The sequence below is a fragment of the Betta splendens genome, chromosome 21 (genome assembly GCF_900634795.4).
Source record: "Betta splendens chromosome 21, fBetSpl5.4, whole genome shotgun sequence".
Lineage (NCBI taxonomy): Eukaryota > Metazoa > Chordata > Actinopteri > Anabantiformes > Osphronemidae > Betta > Betta splendens.
In genome coordinates this window covers 11,088,383-11,116,108 of record NC_040899.1, presented here as the reverse complement: position 1 = coordinate 11,116,108, position 27,726 = coordinate 11,088,383, and the positions used below count along the sequence as shown (strand labels likewise).

Below are 27,726 nucleotides of genomic sequence, written 5' to 3'. Positions count from 1 at the left end.
GGTGCTTTTTTAACTGCGTTCATTGCAGCAGTCACACACACACACAATGATAAAACGTAATATGCGTATTCTACACGTGTAGATGCAGGTGGATGTGAGTCACATGAGGAGCATCAGGTGGTTTGGCATGTTTTGTGTAGGTTATTGCATCATTTAAGCAGCTGCAGGTTGTGTTTATGATGAAATGGCTTCAAGTCGGTCTCGTGTGTTGAAATCATAGAGATTTCTTTCTGAGTATATGACTGGGTTCTGCAGGTGTGAGGCTTAGAAGCAGATCAATAGCACAAACACACTTCAGTATGTTTGTGTATGGTTTTACAGTCCGAAGAGTCAATTCCATTGATAGAGTTTGTATATTAATAAAATAATTTTAAAAATACCTTCCACACATTGGACACCTGTGCAGGTGAGACCTCCTTCCTTCCCACAACTGCTCTAGCACTTAACATCTTGCAAATTTAACAAGCACTGCTGTATTTTTTTTTTTTTTTTATCCACGTAGCCGCGCTTCCTCTCGCAGCGCAGATGGAAACGAGTCCTATGAATATGCATGAAATCCCAGAGCGCTCAACACTAAGGCTTGCTGTCGCTACTTCTTTCCTTCTTGCACTTTGTGTCTCCTTCCCCTCGGTCGCTCGCTCAGTCGAATATCCTCAATGCAGGAAACTGACAATACGCTGTGAAAAACGCGCCGTCGGTGATATTCACAAAGAGTTTTCAGCGTGGATATGAAAGTTAATATGACATTGTATTAACGTGTAAGGACTGCTAAGAAATGTGTGGTGAGCACGATGATTTGCTTTCAAATAATGAAATATTCCAGCAACGAGCCACAAAGTGCAACTTGCTGCATTTTATCTGTAATGTTCGGTTCACATCCTCAAACAGGGCAGAGCTACTGCAAGTTGGAGCTTCTGTTTGGACTTTGGAGGTTATTTGCAGGTTCAAAGTCGCGATGAGGCTTCAGATGGATGAACTCCTGGTCCTGTAGCTACTGAACGGACCTGTGTATGTGCTGCTGTGGGTCTCATATTTCTCATATCCCTTCTACTCCAAAACTGCCAGTCTGTGTGTGTCTCCACTTAACCTGATGTGTGCGTTGTATCATGAATTATAGATGGGAAGTGAATCAATAGCGCTCTGAATTACTGCCAGGCGGCCTGTGCACGTATGCGCTGATGCGTGTGTGTGACAGAACTCCATGCTGACATAAGGTTGTGTTTTTCGATAAATACATCATTTTATCGCGTATCTGTTCTTTGGGATTTTGCAGGTGAGGGTGTATCTGGCTCATCTGAAGTGTTTTCGTGGAGGTTTTTGAAAGATTTTCCTAAGACACACTAATGCCTCTCCGTCTGTGCGCGACTATATATGTTTGTGCTGTCTCTGCCAATAAAGCAGCACAGCTTGATAAAATGCCGCTCCGAGAGCAGAGTGGAAAAAGACTCCTGCAGATTTACTATGCCATTACCACGCGCGCATGCCCCGGCCGTCGTCTCCTTCACACTCGCACACGCGCTGGGAGGAGAAAAGTTGTAATGGCCCGGTGCCCCTCCAAGGACGGATGAGCGAGAGAGAGGGGCGAGCAGAGTAATCACAGTTAAAGAGAGAGAGAGAGTGTGTGTGCGTGCGCGCGTGTGTGTGTGTGTGTGTGTGTGTGTGTGTGTGTGTGTGTGTGTGTGTGTGTGTGTGTGTGTGTGTGTGTGTGTGTGTGTGTGTGGGAAGGTGAACAGAATGACTGCAGGGAGCTGAGAGTGGTTGGGTGTTGGAGAGACGGATGAGGATGTGAGTGGAGTGGAGCGTCCTGTCCCGTCTCCCATCCTTCACACAGGGAAGCTGGGGTTGCCAGGTTGTGGAGTTGACACACGGGCGAATCCGGGAGACGGGATGTGTCGCGGGGCCTCCGAACGAGACCATTTAGCCCCTTTTAATTCCTCATTTCCGTCAGAGCTCGCTTAACCTCTTGCACGCAGCCGCATGCAAATGTTCCCTTTGAAGAGAATCCTCAAAAATGTTGCTCCCAAAAGACAGTTCACACATTATCAAATGCACGCGCTGTCAATTAGTTGCAGCGCTCCACGCTAGCTTTGTCTAAACGCATTTCGTGACTATCTCCGATTCGCAGCGATGTCCTCTTTGACGTTGGTACTTGAAATTTGACCGGCGCGCTTGCGTCGCCTGCGTTGCCTGATTCAGCGCTGGTTCTGCTTTTAATTTGCTCTCGCATTGGAAAAACTATCTACATACTAATGACTGTGTGACTTCATTTAAAAACACCGCATCAGCACAAAAGGGGGCCACAGGGATTCGCGTGTGACTTCCTTAACTCTTTGCACACCTGGTCCAACAAGAAGCCCGTCGGCCTCAGAGGTCCTGGCTTCACCTGCAGCACTTGGGTTCGTTACTGATCTTCTGTTTAAAAGGCTGCGAGTTTAAAAAGTGTGCTTTTGTTATACTTGCAATTTTTATGTATGACACAGATCATGAGGCTACTGAGCATGAGACATAAAGTCAGCTTGTCAGGGTTCTAGGATGTTATATGCTCCTACAGAACCTGCAACTCTGAACCTTGGAGCAAAATAAGACAGTGGAAAGTCTCCAGCCTCACAAACCTAGTCTAGTCTAGTCTAGTTTTATTCTGAAAAACAGACTAGACACAGGCTGGTACATTTGCTCAGCCATGTCTGAGGATTCCAAGCCAAGTCTCAAGAAGGGGTCAGTATTCAAACCTAATCACCTCATCCTGATTTTCAGAATGCCTCCGCTGAAGTTAAGGCGAGGGTGTAAATGGTTTAACAAATCTATTTGAGCGTATGCAAAACTTTTGAGCCTGTGAAATCTTCCACTTTAAAATATTGGACACACTGGTTCAGTTTAGTCTTTGATGTGAGGTAAAAAAAGAAAAGTTCACCAAAGCCAGTAGATGTAAGTAGCCAGACAGTTGTTAAGAGGTTGTGCTCTGGCCCAAATGGCGTCCTGACTGATTGACTGACGCCTGTGGCTAAAACATCAGATGTTCATGTCCGATACCTGGGCAAAATAACAAATCAGCATACATTTAAAAATGTATCACAGTCATTATAAGTTTTATTTTTAAAGCTTTTACCATTTATAACTTGGCTTTGATAAAATATTCCTTCCTTCGGGGCATGTGAGTACTACAGACTACATTACTGTGTCCAGCTAATAGGAGATAAATGAAATGCACATTCAAGGTTTTTGTGTTTCTTGTTGGGTCACAGGAGAAATGGAGCTGTGTAAATATTCCAGCTCTCATAAGTTCTGTAACATAATTAACTCAAAGCACAGCCCAGAACTAGTTATAGTCTCAACTAAGGAGGGTCCTCAATCGTTTACGATCATGTTAAATTACAGAAAAAGATTCAGGAGTGATATGTGTTTATGTAAAAGCAACTTTAATTAATAAACTAACCATTTCAATGTTTTATTTGTTGCAGCCCCAGAAAAAAACACCTGTGTGACTTGTTTAAAACAGCAATGACACCTCGCTGCCTTTAGATGCTCTGTTGTGGATCGTGTGTAGTGAGTCTTGAACGGTGCTGATGTGTGCGGCGTTCTGGAAGAACAATGTGACAGTTGACAAGTATTAATTATAGCTCCAGAGGAGTACATGCTGTCAGTGCTTCAAATCTTTTCTTTAGGCTGATATGATAATAGGGTTTCTCTGTAATTGATGGATGCGTTATTATCATGTGCCAGCGTGGTGTGAAATTGAAGATATATCGAGAATTGATTTGTGTAGTTTTGGAAGGATACGGACACAAATGTACAGAAACTGGAAAGTGTCTTTATTGACCCTTTATTGACCATTGAACATTTTTCCAAATCTTGTTTTGGTTTTGTTGTTAGTATCAAATGTTTTAGACTTAACTATATTTATAACTATAACTATTTACTATAACTATAACAATAACTATAACAATAGCTGCTGCTTCAGCTGCAGCGTTGACATCATGTGTGTGTCTCAAACAGGCACAAAAGGAGCAGTCAGTCCCAGCTGGACAAGTCACCTCCCTGTAGCTAATGTGTATACACACACACACACACACACACACACACACACACACACACACACACACACACACACACACACACACACACACACACACACCTTCTGTCCATTGCAGAAACTCACAGACACTAATTACTGCACCACATGGATAAAAGAGCATTTTGAGTGTGTGCGCGTGTGTGTGCACGCGGTGTGTGTATTTTTGCGCTTGTGTGTGTTAGTGTGTTAATACAATTCTGCTGCTGTCAGGTGCAGTTCTCCAAAACTATACAGTGCAACAATCAGCTTATTGTTTTATTACCTTTGTTAACCACAACACACGTGTAGCTCTTCTCATCCCTCCAATCAAGGACAGGATTATTATTTATCTCACAGGCTGCTTTAGTGGTGGATTTAAAACTGGATGGAAAGCGTTTGATTACAGCTTCAGCACCTTATCGTTCATTTGGGACGTAATTACAGCACGTTGCCTACAGCTGAAATTAACACATCACATGTAAGTGACAGCTTTCCTTTAATTTAACACTCCTGTTCTTTTTTTCCTTTTATCTGTATCTCCATGCTGTTAATAAGCAAAGCTGGAAATAAACAACTAGATTTCTAAAGGTACTGTCATTTCTGAACTGAACTGGATAAAGGTGACGCTGGCGTTAACTAATCCACAAGGCTTCATTTCTAAAACGTCTTCTACAGTGGATTTTACGTCTCTGCATATAAATACTTTAGTGCTGAATTTGACCTTTTAGTCCAGTGGCTATTAATGCTGTGATGTTCTCACTTAAGCTGTTACAAAAATGCCCTAACAAATTATTCAAGAGAACTTTTCAGTGACTCTGGGTCATTTTTAGACGTGACGCCAACAAGCTGCACTCACCACTACATTTATGGAGCACAGTGAGTGTGTTAATGGGCTTTTAGAGCACTTTGCTATACATACTGTAAAGTCACATATCCTTATCTTATGCAGTATATTCTAAATATCCTATTTAAACTAAAACTGCAACTTGACAGCACTGAAGGATGTTTATTAGCGACATTGTCTGTTTGCAGAGAGTTCAGATCCAGGTGGTGCCCTTTCTGGAATTCTGGCCTCTTTGCATGCAGCGTGACCCGCCTGCCCCGGGCTCAGGGAAGCGAACGACAGCAGCCTGTGCCTAGTTTTAGCTGATGCCCTTGGCAGCGTGAGCGCAGCGACCTGGCTCCACCCAACAACCAGCAGCGAAGCCGGCGGCTCCCTGTCGAAGCCTTCCACCCCGAGAGTGCAATACGGGAGACAAAGGAGACAGAAAAAGACAGAAATGAAACTAGCGATGATGATATTTACCTTTCTTCTAACTCAGGTTTTTCCAATTATACTTTTGTAGAGAACGTTATTAGCGTTATTACATTATTACAGTATCTTTTGTAGTCATAATCCTGAGCTTGGATCACCCACCTTTCAGTCCAAACCTAATCCGGGCAGCGTTCGCATTCCTCGCCACAATAAAAGGCGCTCGAACAAATTAGTGGCGTACGAGCGCGATTGTCCTGACGTTTGCCTGGGATCGTTTGCCGTTTCAGGATGACGCCAGAAGCTGATTAATGTCCAGGTTTAAAAGTCATATGCAGAACATGCAGAGTGTGTGTCTACAGACCTTGGCCACTGCTTTGGCCTAGTTCTGTGATTTGACACACAAACTGTAGTATGTCAGTAGTAGTTGATAGTCGGAGTCGAACCAGACTAAACAAATACAGCTTTGTGATTTTATGTTCATGTTCTTCTTCACCACTGTTTTTTTTTTTTTTTTTTTCGTGAAGCATCTGGGGAGAATCAGCCTGTATGTGAGTGTCTATGCATATAAAAGAAGTTATTATTTAGCCGTTTGTTTCTGCTCCTCTAATACCTGTTTGTTTCCACGGCTCCTTTAACACCTGCCTCCTTCAGCGCTTGGAGCGCGTGCCGAACCCCGCAGTGTTGTCATGGGTCCGCGCCTGGTGGGGAATGCGAACATCCTGTAGGTTGTGTTGACGAATAGCTGCTGCGCGTGTCAGCGGTTGTGTAGAGATGTAACTCACGACGCCGCTCTGATTTACACGTCTTATGGTGACTTCTCATTACGCGCTGCTTTGACAGGTCGGCGAGAAGCAGGTCGGCCCACGATCATCGGTAAACGTGGTCCAGTCCCACTTAATGCATATTTAATAGAAACATATCAAACGTGTCATGTTCCAACAGAAAAACCAACAGTGCTCCGAGCAGATACACTATCTTGGTCAAAATCCTATAATGTAGTATGTAATGTAATGTGTATAATGTAAAAGATGTAGTTTGCCCAGAATACAAACGTCAGTGGTTCAGAAAAGGGTAAAAAAACTGCAGCGGGCTTAATTTAAACAGAGCTTTAGCATGGCTTCATTAACATTTAGATTGTTTTCTACATACATGTGGCACCAAGTAAAGGATGACTTCTTGGGGAGCAAATTGGGAAGAAGGTGTCAGCCTCCGACACGTGATAAGTGAGACACTGCAGACCTGCTTTTGATGAAGCTACGGGGAGCCATGCATCACACCTCGCTGGCATTTTCAAAATGACTGTATTTGGCCCAAGGTGGGGGCAGCAATTACCTGACAAACATTTTAATAACCTCTCATATCTCACATCCTGGCTGGGGGGAATAAAATGAAACTTGAAGCACACATCCAACTACTCTTACCGCTCGAATTTGTCTCTGGGCCAACAGTTTGCGACATATTGGATTTTTCACTGTTTTCACTTGCTACAAAACCACTTCGCCCCCGGGTGCTGTTTTCGGTTTTCTTCCCCAATTTAATTTACTGATCACTGCAGGAGTCGCTACCTCAATCCCAGCATCCCTTTAATATGGGGCCACACAAATGTAAAAACTGAAATGAGGTCAGAACAATGCAAACAGACTGCTGCCGTTTATATTTTTTACAGTCACATAACTGATTCGTTCCAGTCGCGTCGCCGGGGTGCACTTTCCTGCTCTCTAATAGGAGGAGTGTAATGAAACGGCGGCTCGCGGTGAACTTGGGAAACCGTCCACCTGCGGGTTCGCGAGGCGTCGTTAGCGTCGGCGCTGCTACTTGACAGCAATGTTTTTAATACTCCGTCGCGCTTTAACACGCACTTAAAGCCGCTCCGTGGCATATTTCCGTGCAGAAAGGCATCTGTCGCCTCACCTTTTATGTTAATGGCCACGTGGGCTGCCAGCACATCCTATTCTTTGGGTGACTCTGTTTTCTAGCGTGGCAGACAATTAATGTGCTTCGCCCACGGGAAGCGGAGCGCTGGAATGTGGGTGCCTCCGAAACAGCAGCATCTCTGCTCTCCCGTGGTACCTCTTTGGCTGCTGTTTGCCTCTTTATCACGCTAAGACATTTAAAAATAGAAAACAACTGGCTGCCGGCCCTAATATGAACACAAGAACACGTTTCCTGCTCCGCTTCGATGATGCGACCGATCGGTTTGATTCTAAAAGCGATCTCTCTGTCTGTACTTTCAGAACATCCCGGCGCTGCCTTGCGGGAAGGCCCTGTATTCGTACGAAGGCAAGGAGCCCGGCGACCTCCAGTTCTCCAAGGGCGACATCATCATCCTGCGGCGCAAGGTGGACGACAACTGGTACCACGGCGAGCTCAACGGCTGCCACGGCTTCCTGCCCGCTAGTTACATCCAGCTGCTGCGTCCCCTGAGCCAGACTCCGCCGCAGGGCAAAGCACTGTACGACTTTGAGGTCAAAGACAAAGACCAGGATAAAGACTGCCTGGCCTTCAGCAAGGTACGGCACACGCTGTGCACATGCTCTGCTGATGACACCGTTTTCACGCCTGGCGCAGAATAAATATAGAAACATGATTTGACAGCCTGGATGAATTAGTGGAGAGATTTATGGGGTGGGCGCACTCAGAATTTACGGCGGCATAAATATCAAAATAGCAGCTAACAAACTCGCCCCGTACCTCATGTGTGATGTTAAACCAGAGTGTTTTTGTAGGGCACTAATAATTTATTAGAACTGACTCGTCTTTAGAATGGTTCGACACAACTTCAAACGGGGTACAAAGTGTGCGCTCAGCTTGGCGCCTTCCCGAAGGAACCGCAGTTTTCATCCTGAACTCCACATTTTGCTTGTACGCCTGTTCTTTTTTTTTATGGGCGTTCAAAGCAAAAAGAGTTTTCAGCTAAAACAAATATTTTATCAAACCGCTGCTGCTAAACAACAGCTTCCTTCCTCTGACATGGTTAGGATGCATTTATATGAATATTATAAATAATAATAATAATAATATAGAAGTAATAATAGTAAAAACATACTTATTTTATATAAAGAAACCTGAAAGCATTTTCAAGGGGCAGCTGCATACAGTAAAATAATGATGCAGTTTATCATTACAGAGAGTGAAGGAAAATGTAAACAGAAAATATTTGACTTGCTTCTTGCTGCTGTCTCTCGTTATTTGCATCTGTCAGGACTCATCATCTTGAGGACTGAAACCATTCATCCTCAGGTCCGACGACCAGGAGGTCATTTGGTCTATTTGCTTTAGAAAAGGCATCCAAACAAGTCCATTCTCAAAGACTATTTTTTTGATCTTGGCCCCGGAAACCATTAAGAACACGACGGATGATGTAAGCGGTTCGCATTTGAGACTGAGCCCCGTTTGACCAAAGATCCACTAAAAAAGATGAGTGACAAAGACAAGATAAGAGAAGACACTCAGCCCTTCAGACGTGTGCGTTGGGTTGTGGTTGGATGTAAACAGTGATTTGTATTCCCTGTGCTGCTCTGTTCCTCAAAGCTTATCGTTTTGTTCCCGCTGCTACACAGGCTCATTTGTGCTGGAACCGAGCATCCGACAAACCCGGTGTGCCTCTGCATTCTCGGAGCGTCTGCTGGGAGTGGAGGAGATAGATTATCAAATTACCATATACTGCACACTTCGCTGTAGGTGTTTTAAGTATGATGAAATAATGCAAAGCGTCACATGCGCGCGAGCCCTCTGTGTTCGTATTAACGAACGACGAGGCGTCCACACATCGTGTTATCGCGACGGGCCTGATCTAATCAACAGGTTAATGGTTAAAGACAACACCGAGCCGCGTGCAGCACGTCGCGTGGACCCCGGCGCGCTGTGTAGCGTGTTGTCATGCGCCGGCTGCGCGTGCGTGTGTTATGTTGTGGTCTCAGTATGAGGGGTAATTACTCAGTATGACTAATACACAGTCATTTAGCAGCATTATCGCTGTCATCCCTAATGGTCCAAGCAAGACCCACACATTCATGCTACGAGGAGAGCAGCCGAGGGAAACATGCTCCACTAATGTAGTGTGTGGTGTGCAAGGATGATGACATAATGTTTGCGGCAATATTTTTAGAAAAGTAAATAATAAATAATCATTCAGATTCACTTCCTGTCTCTCCAGGATGAGGTGCTGACAGTCATCAGGCGAGTGGATGAAAACTGGGCAGAAGGCATGCTGGGAGACAAGATCGGCATCTTTCCTATTCTCTACGTGGAGGTAAACCCGCAGACACACACGCACACACACGCACGCACACACACACACACACACTGAGTCTATTACAGACAGAGCTGTAAAAGCTCAAATGACGGCGCTGCGGCAGAGCCCAGGTATTTCCATTTATCATTCTGCTTCTCCGGAGAGAGCAGGCAGAACTTTTTGCTTCCCCGGGGAAAAGTAGATCATGTACACTTTGAGAAATAAGGTAATGTGTTATTTTTTTCTATATCTGGTAGCGTCCCCGTAGCCGTGATGATATCCACGGCGTGACTAGAGATGTCAGGGCGGTGTGTTTTCCCTCTCACTTATTGGAACATTCCCAGTAAAAAAGTTTATATCCTCAATACTCCTTCAGCTGGTACCAAATGCCTCCCTCTAACACAGTTCTTAAACAATAGCTTTAGTGGCGCTGCATTATTTATGTCACCCTGGTAAAAACCCCCTGCGCTGAGAGGAGGGACACGCCCAGCCCCATTTTGAGGCCTGGATCATAACAGAGGAGATGATGACGATGACTGGATCGGTCCAGATACAAAGACCGCTCCATTAGTGTCATCTCCAATGCGTTTTTTGCTATGTGACAAACGCCATCAGCCCCCAGAGTGCTGGAAAAAACACACCGGAGTTGCGCTGAAGTCTTTTCTTTCTGCTGCTTTCGAATGAGGCAGCGGCTGCTCATCCAGCTGGTGCCGCTCGCTCTGACCTGCTTTTGAAAGTTGGCCTCTAACTTGGGTGAACTTTTATTCATATTTATTTCAGTTAATAAATTGTCATTTTATTGGCTTGCTGCATGTTATTTTTTCTGTTTATGTGATGGACTTATGAGACTCTATATGATGTTTCCAGGGGGCTTCCACCGTCTTTCATAGACCCACACCTACAAAATACTTGATTATAATATATTATCCACATTTTGCTCTGGATCACATTTGAGTTCTTAAAGCCATAGTAAGAATCTGTGATGTGTAAATCCTCCTTCGTGCTCCCGCTAACGATTCTCCCCTCACTCCGTCACCGCAAATTTGCCGACGCTGAATTTCTGGTGACCCTGTGGGAAACAAATGACAGAACCTTCAAACCCGACGGCGCTCGTCCACACGGGGGAAGCGCCGCTGTGTTTAACAGGACTGGCGTGAGGTCAGATCCAGTTTACAAGGTGCATCGTGTGCAATTAGGGCGGCAGTTTGGAAAAGTGGCGAGAGCTCTAATACACTGTCTGTTTAGACGTTCCTTCCTCTCTAACCCCACGTAGACGTGGAGTCTTTGTTCCTCGCTGCCTGGAATCCGCTGCTTGACCCAACAACTCTCTTAGGAAATGGAGATTAACCATATGAGAGGAGTCAACGCACGCTGACACGCTGAGGGGTTCCCATTAGATAGAGATGCATCAATAATTTAGACCTTCCCATCACTCCGGCCCAGCAGGATCACAGGGTGTGTGAGTGTGTGTACGCCCTCGCATTCATAGCTGTTGTCACACACATTATTAGTATTAGTAGTCTGCTGCCTCCACATAGATGGGTGTCACCAGTTTGATGAGACAGAGAGAGAACTACAAGGGTCACGTGAGCTAGTGGTGAGCTATTGGCAGTGAATACGTTGTAATAGATTTTGATACAGGACCTCCATCCCTCTATTTTGATGTTAGGTCAGGTCCATCATCAACAGTTGCTTCAAGAAAAAGCATGTGAGAGCAACCCAGTCGATTGAATGTATTGTTAGGTTCAGGTGCGTGAATCTGGGATGCTGGAGATGCGAGGCGTTGTTCCTATGTCGTGCTCAGTGGTTTGTGGACCGAGCAGCAGCGTTGGTGTGGGTTTATGCAGATGAGGTTGAGTTAGGTTTGGGCGTTTGTTTCAGTTTTGTTTTTTTGTATTTTTTTTTATGGAGAACCTTTCTTCACACATTATAACCTGCATTAAATATGCCTCCATCTTTCATTTCTGTTCTGCGTCTCCCACTTTCTCAGCAGCAGGAGGGCCTTGGCACACACCTACCATTGGTTATGAGCGTGTGTGTGTGTGTGTGTGTGCGTGCGTGCGTGCGTGCGTGCGTGCGTGTGTGTGTGGACATGCATGTATCTTGCCTTACCCTATTCGCAGTGCAGATACAGCTCATCAGCTCAAGCCTGCGTATCACCTGGAGAGAGCGCTCGCCCTCAGAACGACACGGAGTACAGTTAGCTCAACACATAATAGATGACCTTGGAGATTTCATTCAGCCAAAAGCTCCAAGTGAAGAATTGTCTCTGTCAACAACTTCTCTCTTTCTCCCTTATCTCCTTGACTGCAGCGCAGCCTGGCACTATAGCAGTATTACTTAAAGAGAACTGACACAGCGAGAGTGGACTGTATTTATGCAGCGGCAAACACTTAAATGCATGGATAAAAGTTACTGGATTTCCTGCAGTGAACTGTGCATGTGTGTGTGTGTGTGTGTGTGTGTGTGTGTGTGTGTGTGTGTGTGTGTGTGTGTGTGTGTGTGTGTGTGTGTGTGTGTGTGTGTGTGTGTCCCGAGCTCCCTCACGAGAGCAAACTGGGTTATATCTGCAGCATCAATCCATCACACTCATTAGCATATGATTTGACTTTGATTAGCATATCTATTAATATGGAAATGCAACATCACCCGCACCGGGTAGCGATTGGGTCAGCCCATTTCGCCTTCTGAGACACGCACGCGCTGAAAGAGAAAGGAAGGCTCTGTGACCTCTCAAGGGATTGTTTGGGAATTTGCGGTTGTACTAAGCAGACGCGGCTGCAATGTAAATGCACTGACAGGCAGTCGGTGTGTCACCACCCACCACGTCAAAGGAACAAATTAAGACCATGACGTCCCAGGTCTCAACAAGATTACACCAGGAATTAACTGATACCTGATACTGAGATACAGATATTAAACATATATACATACACTACTGCACATTTAGCATTTGCTTTCATGCTTGTTTTCACACTTTAATGGCACTGCAAAGACTTACACAGAGGCAGGTTCACATTAGCCGCCCTCCTTTCACATACATTTAAGGAACCAAAGGATTAATAAAATTGTAAGACAACTAAAAGCTTTTTTATAGTCTTGGTCCCCATTAAAAGTAGTAAGATGACAGATCTTTAACTCCTCTTGCTTTCACTCCTTGTTGGGCCATTAATTCCACAATCTCTCTTCATGTTCGTCTGTCAGAGCGCGAGAGCCGAGGCCGAGCGCGGAGCGTTGCTGCTCCGGAGTCGAGGAGCTGGAACAGCTCTGGTCGTTATCTCCCATCATTTTACTCATCCAGCATCCAGCTCCACTCAGATCACACAAACGTACCAGAGAAAGGGGGAGAAATGTGCATTTATTTCCCTTCTAACTCAAAGCGCAGCCTTACAGCCCAAAAACCTGGAGAGCGACAAACCACTTATAATAAAAACGTACATTCTGACTCAGGCTTAGGCTTGCTTCATTATTATATTAGTATTAGCTGGACATCAAATATGACTCTAGAATGTGAATAAACTGAAGATTATATTCATTTTGCATTTTCAGGCATATTAAACCCTCCCTGACTTACAAAGTTGCTTCAGTGTGTAAATCACTTCGATTTTTAAAGCCTTGTAGGTGAATCATTGTCCAGCGCTATCAAACCTGCTCAGTGGAAACACATTATCCCATCCATGCACTGAAATGAGACCAAAAGCCAAATCTCCCCCTTCCTTTGGTTTGTGTGAGTGTGTGTTTGACAGAGAGAGTGAGTGTGTGCACAGAGGGAGCAGCCAGAACAGCTGGTGTAAGTGATGATTGTTATGCTCCTGGTCTGAAAGCGGCCAACGCCAGCAAGGCTGCATGCTTGTTATGTACAGTATGTGAAGCGATGACCTCACCTGAACCTCTCTCCTCTCTCTTTGTTGCCCTCCTCCTCTTTTATCCTCAGCTAAACGAAACAGCCAAGCAGTTAATGGAGATCGACAAGCCAGCGTCAACTAACGTTCCAGGTCCGAGCTCGGAGCCAGCTCCGCTGGGCCCCTGCACTCCTTGCCCCTCCCCCAGCGCCTCCCCGTCCAACGGCAACGGCTCCGGCCACCGGAGAGGCGAAGGGAAGAAAAACGCCAAGAAGCGCCATTCGTTCACAGCCCTGTCCGTCAGCCAGAGGGCCGCCCAGCTCAACAACAGACACAGCATGGAGATCTCCCACCCGATCCTCATCAGCTCCTCTGACCCCAGAGCAGCCGCACGCATCCAGGTACACAAAGCGTAATTATGTCCCAGCGTTTGCATTCAGACTGTTTGCTTGAGGAAAAGTAGAGATAACTGGCTTCTTTTAACCTGTTAATCCTTTTAAGTTCAAATTCTGCATTCAACATTTTAATTAACTGCAGTGCAGGACCGATAAAGCACTTGTTATGGTGAGATGCTCCTTTTTGTAATTATATCTTGTGCTATCTTACGTGGCTGTTTTATCTTTAATAACTTGGGTGTTTTGTATTAAAAAAACCTAAACGCGAAGAGCGTATAATAAAAATATAGTTTTTCGGCGTCCCCTGAACACTAGGCTGCCTACTGGGAAGCTGAAACATGCTTGTGTGTGCTGGATTTCAGGATGCGTCTCCCCCGGGTCCCTCCCCCTCCTCGGCAGGGGTGCTGCTGCCACCAAAGGTGGCATCTATAACCTCTGAGCTGCTGGCTCATGCCAAGGTGCAGCTGCCCCTCAACATGTGAGTACATCATCTCAACCCACCTGTCTTCAGTCCCTCCTTCCACCCGCCTGTACTTCTTTTTATCAGTGGATATGCGTTGGAAATACAGGAAAGATTTCAGATCCTGCCTCCCGGCACTGTTAAAAATACTTCCTTTTTTTTTTTACGCTCGGAGATGTTGGCCATTTTCCACCACCTCTACAACCACATTTACTCCTCCACTGGTCAAGGATGAAATCCCTCTCAGAAAGGATAAATACAGTCACACACCATTCCCTCAGTTTGCACGATGCCTGCACACAAAGCTTCCAGCAGCACTGCCGCTGTACAGGAGACCATGCGTTTTGTTTAACAGCGTGTTTTGTGTTTTTATAGAGATGAACACTGGGGAAACAAAGTTCATCGCACACTGCTTTCACTCATTTTTTACAAAAAACAGCTAAAAACAATGAGGCGTTAGGTCTTCTACGCCTAAACAATCGTCATAGAAAAGCATTCTTGTGTGTTGCAGTGGTTTAGGAGACTTTTACGAAACGTTTATGCAAATTAAATGTGTGAAGCAGAATCTACATGCAGTTCATAAAAAAAAAAACAATTTGTCTGACACAGTTTAACTTTACTATATAACTTACAAATGAATAATCTACAAATTAATTCAGTACAATTTAATGTACATAGCTTCAAGTCAAGGCACGTTATTAAAAAGATATAAAAGAAGAAGAAATGTATTTGAGTCAATTCAATGTTTTGGATAGTGGTTTGATAGTAGAAACCTGATGGAGTGAGCCGAATGTGCAGTGCTCCAGTAATATGACATAGTTTTAATACTCAGTATAAACAAACCAATGTAACATAGGCTGCAGGAAATTCCTCCAATGACACACTGGCTCATAATTTCTTGTAAGTATATGCAAGTGGTGAGGTTCCAGTGCTGAGCAAGACGGTTCTATAATTTACCTTGTAAATAAGATGGCACTGCCAGAAAGATGAGGTACAGTAAGTCTCAAGGTGAAGTTCCGATCTTGTACTGGAGTCTTTTTGTAGAGCATTTAGACTTAATAGAGATATTGGCTCAGTCTTCACTTCCTCTAAGGTTAGAGTTAAGTTTACAGATTTCCCAGAATAAGAGTGTGTGTGTGTGTGTGTGTGTGTGTGTGTGTGTGTGTGTGTGTGTGTGTGTGTGTGTGTGTGTGTGTGTGTGTGTGTGTGTGTGTGTGTGTGTGTGTGAGAGAGAGCTCTCTATATGTAGGTCTTTGCACAAGTGAATCAAACAGAGCATTGTTGTTTAAAGTAACGAAAGCATTTGCCAACATAAACGAGAGGTGAACATTCGCATGCTCACACACATAATTAAGGGAGAATTTTACATCTGGAAAATGCACAACTTCTTAAAAGTAGGTCACCTTTGTAGCAAACATGTACAATTAATGTCAAATCAGTGCCCTACAGCAAAAAACCTACAATTTGTTATTCTAACCAGGATGCGCTGCACACAGAGCCTTTCTGCCCGCTCCTTATACGGTCACTTATAATGGGCTCTCATCCATTGGCCTTACTCTGGGGGGTATTAGCACAGAAATTGGCTTTGGCCAACGTTAAATCTCTTTGCCAAAAATTTTATTCATGTTCAATAATTGGTGTCCAGCAGCCTCATCGCTGCATCTCAAGCCAAAATACCTTCCACTACCCCAGAACCCTCCGCACAGCGGGGCAGAGGATAAGAGCAAATCTGTACGCTCATCACCCACAGTAGAAATATGTGGTTTTATTACTAATATAGGGAAGACAGAAGGAACAGTTGAAGTCGAGCCTTAATACACAGGCTTAGAGTGGGTTTGTCCCACTGATGATGTTGGACATTTCCATCTTAACCTGGCAACATAGTATTCCTGTTGCCATGGGAAGATGGGAAACAGGCCCCACATCTGTTACCATGGCAACGAGGAGGCAGCACGTATAGGCCTTGTTTACTCCGTGGTCTTATCGTCCTCTCACGGAGTCTGGCGCTACATACTGCAAATGTCTCCCAGCGACAGGGCCACAAGCTCATTTATATGTTAATGCCCGTGCTGTACACTACACTCAGCGCGTAAACACAGTCACACGTGCAGTAGTTTTACGCTCAATACCGCATTTATCAGTGTACCTGGTGGTGCGCTGGTAAGTAAGCGCGCATTGATTAGGCATCCGTTCCCAGCCGAGCCGCTCTGTTTACCTTCTGACGGTTGCCACCACGACGAGAAACAACTTGCACTCTCCTCAGGAATTCCGTGTAAATTCCAGGTTACGCAGCAGGAATAAAAGCCGGCAGAAGACGGCAGTTAACGACGAGCAATCCTTCCTCGCGTACAGATGGCAGCTCTCTCTCCCCATCCTTCACAAGAGGAGCGGATGTAAAACAGACATAAAACATTACAACGGATGTTTACTGTGCATGTGGAGGATCAAACGGTGCTGTTCCATTCTGTGACCTTCCAAAGATCCCGCCGTACACGAGGAAGCTGTTTGATGCTTTGCAGAGAATCAGTGCAGAATCGATTGTTGTTCTTCCATCCTCTGCACTGCACAGCAATAAAAAGCAAAATCATACGTTGGTTAATAGATGAATGATGTTCACTGATCTGTTCCTTTCACATGAGTAATTAATTTGCTTTTTTATCCTAAATATAATGTCTTAAAAGGTCAATTGCAGTTGCAGTTGCTAAGCTTTCCTTTTATTGTCAGTCTAACACCGCTTTGCTCTCCAGATACCTGGCTCTGTACGCCTACAAGCCACAGAAGGCCGACGAGCTGGAACTTAGGAAAGGGGAGATGTACCGGGTGACAGAGAAGTGTCAGGACGGATGGTTCAAAGGCACCTCGTTGAGAACGGCTGCCTCCGGTGTCTTCCCAGGAAACTACGTCACCCCTGTGTCCAGGTCAGCGAGCTCAGACTGTGGTTTGAGAGGGTGGAGGATGATGTGGTGACGCTCTGCAGCTTCTGAGGGGAACATTAGTTTAGAGCGATACAATCAGACTAAGGAGCCTAATATTGTCTCTACACAAAGCGCTAATGGTGCTAACAATTTCCATGTAAATTTTCACGCTCATTTCCTGGTTCTAACTGAACCTGAATACAGTTCTGGCGGAGCGTCGCTATTTAGCTGCTTGTTATGGCATGTAATTGGATGGGCCGCCGTGATTCTCTGAGCTCAGGCAGGAAATGAAAGGCCATGACTGAAAAACATAGCAGGAAAACACTCAGGATTTTTACTTAGACAAGTTTGTTGCTTTTTGTACAATTTTTTGGACAGATTTTTTTCTAGCATGTGATTCCAAAATAATTCTATGCATATCAAAGAAGAAACTTTTAAAATCGAGGTTGTGAACATGATTTATATACAAACTTCAATACAATATGAAAGTCTGTGCCTTTCTGTTCCCCCCATATTCAGGCCAGACCATTATCATCATTGTAACTGCTGGCACACTGATCACGGTTACATTTAGCCGCAAAAAGAAAATAAAACAGAAAAATGAGCGCGCTGAAGTCATATTTGGCAATTTAATTACGCTCATTATTTCTGTAGGCACGAAAACATTTGCAGTGGCTGTTCATCTAATCTGTATTCTGCTGCAAGATGCAGTCACAGAAAGGGGAGAGAGAGAGAGAGAGAGAGAGAGAGAGAAAGGAACCGCAAGCAAGGATCATTTAGAATAGATAGAGAGAGCGGCAAAAAGGAAGAGACAATTAGAAGATGAAGAGAAAGATATGGCAGGAAAATATGAAAGCGGGAGAAGGACACATGGGGATGGAGAGAGATTAAGAGTCCAAAGAGGTGGCGAGAAATTGAAATCAAGTAGATTTAATAGAGGAAACAAAGGGCGAAGGATGATGTGAACGGGAGAAAGAGATAATGACACAAAGAGATCAAATGGCTGCAGAAACAGCAGGTGTCCCTCGTCTGCAGCTATGAATGGCTGCTTCACATGCTGCAGTTATGCAATCTCAGAGAGAGAGAGAGAGAGAGTAATCAAATGAGAGGCCGTTCGTTATTTCTGCACAGCCATTCGTCCCCCCCCCCCTCCTCACCTCTCCCCCTCCTTTGTCTGCAGCGTGGCTCAGAAATTTCTCAAAATGATAATGAGAGGTTGCCAAAAGACGCGCGCACACACTCGCACACGCGTCGTCGCCGGCGTTCGAATATTTCCATATTCTCCGTAGTATTTATCGTCCTGTTTGATACTAACGCATGACAATTGGTTCCGTCTCTGGGCTCCGGAATGCATTTGGGAAGCTGTCATTGTTCTGGGCCCGTCTGAAGCTGTCGCCGCGTAGCGATGGACGTCCGTCTGTCTCCTCTCTTCAAACGCACGTGAACTTGTGAGGGGTTGATGGACCGCGTAGGAGCACAAGCCCCGTCCGCAGTGTTCGACTGCCGTCCTGCCACTCAGACGAGCCGCCTGCGGCTCCAGGCTGCACGCTGGTGACCGTGCCGAAGCACCGGTCAGATAATAGCGCTGGAATCACTCACTCTGACTGGGAATAATAGTCCCATTAGCGGCGTCTGCTCTGCTATTACAGAGTAAATAGCGCCTATTAACATTTTGTGCTGAACAGGAATAGAAGGATAGTCGTGCGAGGAGCGATGCATGAAATGCTGATGCGGTGTCTCTCGTCCGTCCAGGGCTCCGTTCGGAGCAGGTGCTACCCGGGGCGCGTGTCTGTCCGGTCCCGTGGTCGCCGGGGGCAACGGATGCAGCCAGGTGGGCAGCAAGGTCTCGGAGGTGTCGTCGCCCGGGTCCCCGGGGCCGTCCTCCGGCCGCCCCCCCACGCCGCTCGTCACCTCGTCGGGCGGCGCCAGCCCGGCCTCCTCGCCCCAGAGCGCCGCCGCCCAGCTGAAGAACTGCCTGCGCTCCGGTCAGCACGTGGTTAACCAGGCGCGCACCTCCATGCAGCTGGGTAAGCGAAATGGTAACGGCTGTGAGAGTCTGTCTCCGCGCTCGTTCCGCATTCGGGAGCTGTTGTCGGGTTCATCCGGCGATAAATAAATGAATTGCGTAATTTCCAGAGTGAGCGTTGAACCTTACTTAGTGGCTTTCACATTCACTAAATACAAAAGTATGTAGATACTCAAACGCATTATTATGAGAATCTAACAGGTTTTGGTCCAGAGGGAGGTTGGAGCAGTAATGAGCTCCTGTCTGTAAGTCCGCTGCTGTGGGCTGGACCGGGGCGGGTGTTCCCTGCGTCTAAGCTTGGATGGGTTTGAGGTCAGGGCTCCACAGTAAAGTCCTTATAGGCCCGGTTGTGAAAACTGCCTCCTAATGGACTTCACTTTGTACAGAGGGGGATCTGGTTTAAATTACAGCTCGTATAGCGTATAGCTTTTTCATAGCCCTCAGATCTCTGTGCCGGGGCCAAAGCAGACAGTGGAGCATTCTCAAAATCCACTCACATACTCAGAACCCGCACAGAATAAAAGAGCACATGAAGACTCCTCACACGGAGGAACCCGGACAGCTGTGGATCCTCTGTGGAGCCCTGACATGCGATTTGGGGCGAATGAAGCGGAGCGCTGCGTGTTCTGTGTGAGAGGATGGTCATTCTGTCCTGCACCAGATGATCAACACGCACATCGACACTGATGCATGACGACGGTACAAAAACATGCTTTCACTGGTGAGCAGAGGCTTTTAGACTTTGCCTGGTCTCTAGGTGCATGAAGACATTTTAAGTGTTCTGATTATGCTGTAGGACTGTTTGTTCCACGAGAACATTTACATGCACACACACACACACACACATACACACACACATACACACACACACACAAACACACACGTGTGTGTGCCTGTACAAGGTCTAGATCATATCAGCCTTGCTCTGCACTCAGAGTCTATTCATCTCTCCAGCATCCCTCTCTCTCCTTCGCTTTGTGTCTTTTCTTTCTCCTACTGGGAAAATAATGGTGAAGGTTTCTTTTGGGAGGGTGAGGAGAACACACTGTGGGAACACTGCCATCGCACGCGCACACGCACACGCACACGCACACACACACACACAAACACACACACACACACACAAACGTGCAGCCGAATGACATCACTGTGCTTTTTGTTTTATGGAGGCGTAATGACAGAGCCTCATGCGTCTCCCTCCACCTCTCCACCTCTTTCCCTTTTTTCTCTGTCTGTTTTTCTCTCCCTCTGCCTCTGTCTCTTGCACGCACACACACACACACACACACACACACACACACACACACACACACACACACACACACACACACACACACACACACACACACACACATCTGGTCCCTATTACAAAATAAAGTATGTGCATAGTTCTGGTGTTTAGTGGTTTTATCACATGACCAGTGCGCCTCTCTATGGATTTCTGCCCGAGCACTGCAGTGTAGCAAAGCAGGTGGCCAGCAACCCCGTGCCTTTGTGTGAGTGCCTGCATGTGCCTGTGTGAGTGCGTAGCTCGGCGCTCTGTGCTTTTATCCTCCTGAGCACCAATCCTCATGTTCCACATCTCAGCCCCGTTTCTACATGGACAATAGGCGATGTCAGCGTAGCCTCAAGTAAAGCCTAGTCAGAGATTAGCATATTGGTCATAGTGTGTTTTCACATCCAGAAAGGATGTGGGGATGATGAAATAGCTTTCATTTATGTCTTCAGATCCCATTTTATTTGAATACACAGTATTTCACTGCTGCCTAACTGATGATCCTATTAACAGTTAAACTTTAAAATATCCCTTTCAGTATTTGACTGTAAATGTATATAAACTTCCTGCTCCACTAAAATGGGTTCCATTGTGTGTTTGTGCCTGTTTTAGTTCACAGTCCGCCTGCCGGGAGTCCGGAGCGGCCCGCGGTGGCCCTGTCCCCCGTGCGTCCCCAGAGCTCCTCGCCGTCGCGCTGTCCCGGCCAGTCGGGGCGCCCTCTCTCCATGGCGTCCCCGGGTCCCAGCCTGGGGCCGTCGCCCCTGTCTTCCCCCGCCTCCCGGCCCCTCCTCGCCCTCTCGTCCCCGCTGTCGTGTCTCACGCCTCCCAACGTGTCGGCGGTGCTGCTCAACGGCGAGGCGGCCGCTCCGCTGCAGCCGCCGCTGCCCGGCCCCTCGCACGCCCTCGCGCCCAAAGCCGAGAAGGTGAGACGGCGAGACCTCTTTCACGACGAAAACGTTGCATTTCAGCTCAGCGCGAACATTTGGCATTTTGAAGTGACATTTAACAGCCACCTGCAAGGATTCCGCGCAGAAACACAAAAGATTCAGTGTGTTTTTTGAAATAACAGTCACGAGCACCTATTGTCTAATGGTCTCATCTCCCACATATAATCAAGACATAGATGCCCATAAACACTTAACACTTTTCATTCGGGAGGGAATTATAGGAAACCACAAGCCACAAGTGCATAATTACGGTTCCCTCGAACTCCAGATGAGAGAATTAGTCTCTGAATTACTGAATTTCTGAGTTACAGATTGTTAAAGATGTAGTGCACTGGAGAAGGGGGGTCTTTCATTATTGTATGGTAAAAGCCTGAAAGTCAGAAATATTCGTTTTCACTCCACCCCTTCAGTCAGTTTGTCCAGCGTCATCCTATATGCTGTGAGATGGAGCCGTGGGAGTGGAATCGGCCGCTCCGACGCTGAGAGATGCCGCTGGACGCCTCGGCTGCGTTTGCTTCACTGTTGGCTCCACTGTCTGGGACGGCTAATCTAACTGCATGGCTAGCTGACAAACAGCTCATTGACTATGGAACAGCAGGCGGCGGCCTCGTTCGCATCCTCTCACTTAAAGACGGCTTGAACTCGTATGTTTTAGCGGCTGGACTAGGGATTATTACTGACACAATGAATCTGTCTCATAGATGACGCCAGTCACTGCACCGCTTGTTTAAATGTCTGTATTGAAGGCTGATTCCGTCCATTCACCACCCCCCCCCGACCCAGCAAGTGACCTCAAGTCAACATCTTGAGTTCATCGAAAGCATATTGGCCAGAATATTCAGTGAGTTCCTTATTTACAGCACCTGCATTCGAACAATCAGGTCTGAGGCTGCACAGAGTCGTCTTTGTTACAGAGGAAGTGATGAAGCCACTATGATAAGTGTCTGGCGGACACAGTATAACTCTGTCCAACTTGGACACGCGGTCACACTGTCTAGAGCGCAGCCGGCATTGCAGACACACTGAGATGTGTTTGTGGACCAGTCCCCAGAAGCCTCAGCGTCTGGGAAAGCTCAACGTGAACACACAACATGAAAAAAATGAGTTTTCCATTTGTTCCATTTCCATTTGTTGTTGGAGCTTTTTTTTCCGCATAAGAGCAGAAGCAGATTGATTTTTGGTTCTCTGCTGCTATCTGGTGGTTCTACTTGGATCAGCAGCAGCAGCGTGACTCACTAAAGTCAACACAATCACACACACAGGCGAGCGAGTGCTCATAGGGGGCAGATTAAGCCTTTAAGCCAGCAGATGAAAGAGGAGAGGGAGTGATTATTGACTGTGATTCTGCCGCTTTCAAGCTCCTCGCTCTTAGTCTTTCCATTTCTTCCTGTCGCTCTTTTCTCCCTCTCTTCACTTCCTTTGTCTTTCTCACTTGATTCATGTCTTCTCTGGCGCTTCCTCACTCTCTCTTTCCCTGCTCTCCATTATTCCCTGCTCTCCCAAATTAAAATTCAGATAAGCCTAATTTCAAGTCGGTTTTCTGCTTGAAAGTAAATAAATGGCTGAATGATTAATTACTTTATCATCAAAAAAGACATTGATTGACTAGCCATTCATTTATTTAATGTGTGGGTGATGTTATTAAGATAAAGTTTTACTTCCTAAAGCAGAATTAAGCCCTGTGTGTATGTGTGTGTGGCAGTTAAACTGCCCAAATGAAGTTTTCGACCAACCAAATCAGGTGTAATTAGGAATGTTTGGAAATCGGTTTCCCTCAGGTCCGAACTTTTCCTCTGACACATCAGAGATTCCTTTGATCGTCTTTCATGTTTACTGACAGCTCCCGCTTCTTCAGAGCGGTCACGAAGCTCCAGCTCATTGTGCTTGAAGCCTTGTTTAGTAGTCAACAGTATTACGAAGCCATCTGCGAGGGCTCGTGAATGCGGTGTGACAGCTGGGCAGACCCTCTACGGGGGCTAATGGGCAGTGGCAGCGCGAGAATATGTGATGGGAACAGATGCAGACATATCGTGCACAGAGTAAATGCTGCATGCACAGACTTACCATGTAAAATCTATAGAAATGTGCTCATACACAAACTGAAGCCACGGTTTATGCTAAACTAAATTAATCATGGAGATTTGTTATGGATTCCATATTCCTGTAGCATGTAAATACCAACCCCCTGTTCATCTGTTGGCTTGTTTTTCCCTCTCTCTCTCTCTCTCCATCTCTCCATCTGCAGAAGGAGAGAAAAGCGGGAGGTTTGTTAAAGCTGCTCTCGGGAGCGGCGGCCAAGAAGAAGCCTCGCTCGCCCCCGTCGTCCCCGCCCACCCACGACCCCTCAATGTCCGGCCAGGGCGCCGCGGCCACGGACCCCGCCCACCATCCCCACTACCACCACCACCACGCCCGCTCAGGTTCGTGCCCCATGGCGTCGCAGGGCCGAGCCGGCTCCTGTCCCATCGAGAGCGAGATGGCGGGAGCCATCGGGCTGGAGCCTCTGCACAGGAAATCCGGCTCCCTGGACACCAATTTCCCCATGTCGCCCCCGGCAACGCGAGCCGGAAACCCTCTGTTGGTCCTCCGGCCTGAGCCCAAACCCCTGTCCAGAGAAAGGTGAGCAAACACAGCAGAATATACATGGAGGCGTGTGAAGGAGCCGCACTGACACTGGGCACCATGATAATGAATGGTTGTACAGCTTCTATCTATTCGTGCATGTACAAATTAGGGAACACACTCAACTGAACATTACTCACATTGAAATACACAAGTTACTGTAAATGAGAAGCGGAGGTCAGGGAAAAGTGTGCATGGCATAACGTGCCACGTAGCTAGACGTTTCTAGGCAACAGCATCATTAAGGTGTATCTGATGCTTTCAGCTGCTGCACCAGTCTGAGGTGATGTCACCAGGGATAAAATCACTGGAATGAGTCGACCATGAGTGAAAGTGAAAGCTGTCGCTCACCCCTCGCGCCGTTTTATCCCTGTGTGGCAGGTATCGCGTGGTGGTGCCCTACCCCCCCCAGAGCGAGGCGGAGATCGAGTTGCGGGAAGGAGACGTGGTGTTTGTCCACAAGAGGCGGGAGGACGGCTGGTACAAAGGCACCCTGCAGAGGACGGGCCAGACGGGCCTGTTCCCCGGCAGCTTCGTGGAAAGCTTCTGAACTGGAAAAGAGTGGACAAATGATCACACACTGTTCCTACTTCTGAGTCACAACACACACACACGCGCACACAAGCTACCAGATCATTCAGCCACAAACGCACATAGATTGGACCGATGCCGGTTTCCCAGAATTTTAGATTCAAATGCAAAACGACCTGTAAAAACTGCCTTAAAATTGTAATCAGTTTTTAATACACTTTAATATTACAATAAAAAAAACACATTTTCTAGTTTTTTTCCCAAAACATGTGAAACATATTTGTGTCGTTCAGAAGCCATTGCTAATGGTGATGGGAGTCTGTATCGGTCCAGTAATCCATTCTCACACACACACACACACACACACACACACACACAGGGAAGCCCGCCCCGGCTTCGACCAGCTCCTCCACACAGGAAGCAGGGCGGCTTCCCCCGCCATCGGCCACAGGACGGCGTCGGGGTCAGGGGTCAGGGGTCGTCCCAGCCCCGCCTCCCGGTTCTCCTCCCTGGCATCATCCACCAGCAAACACTCGCACAAGAAGCATTAGCTCCGCTCTCCGCTGAGACCTCAGAACTTGAACCCGGGTGCTGTCTTCATTTCGAGGAAGCGAGACGCCCCCCGGGACCCTCGTCGAGCACACGTCCGTGTCTAGTTTGCGACAACAAGCACATGCGTTCTTTGCCACCCAACATATGTTAATAACAGTGCATGTAGCATCATTATGGTTTTATATGTTGAAATAGATGTTGGTGTTGTCCCAAACTAGCCGCGCTGTGACTTTGGTGCACAGAGTAAAATATGAATCGGGCGATTTTCATTTTCTGTTTATACAAACATTTATACATCATTTGTTGGTGTGCATTCGTCCCTCATGAACTGTCTCGCTGAATGTAGAAGGAAAGAGCGTTACAGCACAACAGTTGATCTTCTGTGCAGGACTGGAGAAGCACGAATGCACTTGATAATATCGGCTCCAACCTGCCAGCATAGTTCCAGTTACAGTGTTTACTACACGCCGTTGGTATTTATTTGACAAAAGGGATTCCCATTGCTACCTTTCACATCGTTGTCTTTCTTTCTTTCAAACACGGACGAACGTCTTTGGTAGCACAACAGTTAAGCGCTAATCCTCTTCCTCAACCTTTACTTGAGATACTTTTAAGAGCGTTTTTTTTTTTTTGTTGTTGTTGTTTTTTTTTTTGGTCCGACGGCAGCAATACTGTGAAGCCAAACGCGTGGAGGTCCGATGCTCGTGGGGGAATGAAGAGCTGGAGGGTTACAACAGCTTTGCTTTTGTCGTTCAGCTGCCAACCTTTGACAACAGCGTCTCCTCTAATCTTGTCCTTGACCTTTAACGTATTTTTGTACTGCTTCAGTGAGTGTACGGTCTGCTTTGTAAATTTCTACATCCTGTGTGTGTGGATTCGGGCTCGGGTCGAGGTCGCGTCCAGCCGCGGCCATTTTCTTCTCGTCCTCTGAGATAGAAGCGCAGCAAAAGTCTGGGCTCCGCTGTCCGGACGTGTCAGGTGAGGTCAGGTGCTAGGTTCCGTACAAGCAAAGTGAGGCTCAAAGACTCCCATTTAATGTGACTGCAAAATGAACACAAAACAAAAGAATCTTCCCAAAACTACATTGGCTTTTTTTGGGGCATGTGATGCTTCAGACTTGTTCCCTTTTGTATCATGGAGAACATGTGGTAAAACCATGTTGGAGACAAAGCACAATTTGTACTTGTTTTCTTGTTTTCTTTTCAGTTAGATTTTTGGAAAAGACAGAAACCCCCTCGCCCTTTAAAGCGTGAAGATAAGTGAAGATGGAGGGATCATTCTCTGGCAGCTGGCAGTGCACTGTGGGTAATCCCGTGCATCTGGATGAAACAGATGAAGCCAAAAAACACACAATCAAGATTAAGTCGTTTTTTTCTCCAGCTGGTCACGATTTGCACAAACTAGGGCAAGACTGACTATTAGTTCCTTAATTTGGTCTGCTCTGCTTCGTGTTAAGTCCCGAGGCCGCGATGCATTGAACAAGATGAGGTGTCATTTTATTTGCCCCCGAAATGTGTGAAAACGAAATGTCAGAAGATCTGTGATACTGGAAGCTTCGGTCCTAACATCAGCATTGGCCTTTAAAGCTGTCAGTCCAACCCCAGTGCCTACAAATGCCAACACCCACACACAGCATCAGGTCTTTACTCAGCTTCTCTCAGCACAGCCAGCAGATCCCAGAACAGTTCTGCACAAAACCTGACTGAGGTTCTTTGTTTTTTTTTATTGGTTTAAACCTGTTTGTACGCTCACTGAAGAGAGGACTCTAATTTTACTTAGTCAGAGTTAAGCACAAGTCCTCGTCTGTGTTGGAGATCTCTGGGTCTCACCCGTGTTTTATTTGTCATGAGGTTGATGCTGTGAGGAGGAGGAGGAGGAGGAGGAGGAAACGAGTTTACAAGAGTTAAACATCAGGAATACAACCACTGCACAGTGGTCACTTTACACAAAATAACTTGAACTGATGGTTTAACAGATTGTGTTCACGTGTTTTAGTTACATTGTTATAAGCTTGTCTCTCGCATCCGCTTCCTGGTTGTAAATACAGATTACGTTCCCGTGGCAACAGCTTTGGCGGCAGTGGTGATTCCCGTCGGACGGACGTGCTCGCAACACACAACACGCCGCTCATCCAACTTTGCGTCGGACTCGCTGTCCGGCCCCGTTTTCTCCACCCCTCCAGGAGCACTCGTCCTGCCATCTTTGAATTAGATGTCGGCCATATTTGTTCCTATGGATACTCGTGTGTTTGAGTGTGAGAGAGGGGAGTGGGCCTCAGTATGTAGCTGAAAAGGGAACTTTGTGGCAAGGTTTGTCGTGGTGTGGAAGCTCATGCCTCATCAGGAAACTGAGAAAAAGAAAGTATATATATATATAATTCTATATTGTGCAGAATATTTATAGGCCTTTGGAGCCACTGAAGTCATGCTCAGCACTGGCCGCGACCAGCGCTCTCTACCATGTGATCATTATACATCGTCTTGTACTGATGACCCGTGGTTGATTTGATTGTTTTTTCATGTCAAGTGCATTTTTCGCAATAAATGCCTTTGTTTTAAAGCTGCTTCTCATTGCCTTTCTCTGTGCGCTGGCACATAACAAACACATTACCTGTGTAGCC

The 27,726-nt window shown here is 46.4% G+C and overlaps 1 protein-coding gene across 1 annotated transcript in view; it reads left to right on the top strand.

The window, feature by feature from the left end:
• The window catches only part of LOC114847151 (E3 ubiquitin-protein ligase SH3RF3-like), a 54,259-nt gene extending 26,594 nt beyond the window's left edge, over window positions 1-27,665 (top strand). Inside the window, exons 2-10 of the mRNA XM_029136594.3 lie at window positions 7,541-7,816; window positions 9,463-9,558; window positions 13,475-13,783; window positions 14,140-14,255; window positions 16,985-17,155; window positions 18,905-19,179; window positions 21,067-21,377; window positions 23,647-24,020; window positions 24,405-27,665. Of these exons, the coding sequence (XP_028992427.1) occupies window positions 7,541-7,816; window positions 9,463-9,558; window positions 13,475-13,783; window positions 14,140-14,255; window positions 16,985-17,155; window positions 18,905-19,179; window positions 21,067-21,377; window positions 23,647-24,020; window positions 24,405-24,573 (2,097 nt within the window). The 3' untranslated portion in view covers window positions 24,574-27,665. The remainder of the gene's footprint in view (window positions 1-7,540; window positions 7,817-9,462; window positions 9,559-13,474; window positions 13,784-14,139; window positions 14,256-16,984; window positions 17,156-18,904; window positions 19,180-21,066; window positions 21,378-23,646; window positions 24,021-24,404) is intronic.
• Window positions 27,666-27,726: the final 61 nt, after the last annotated feature.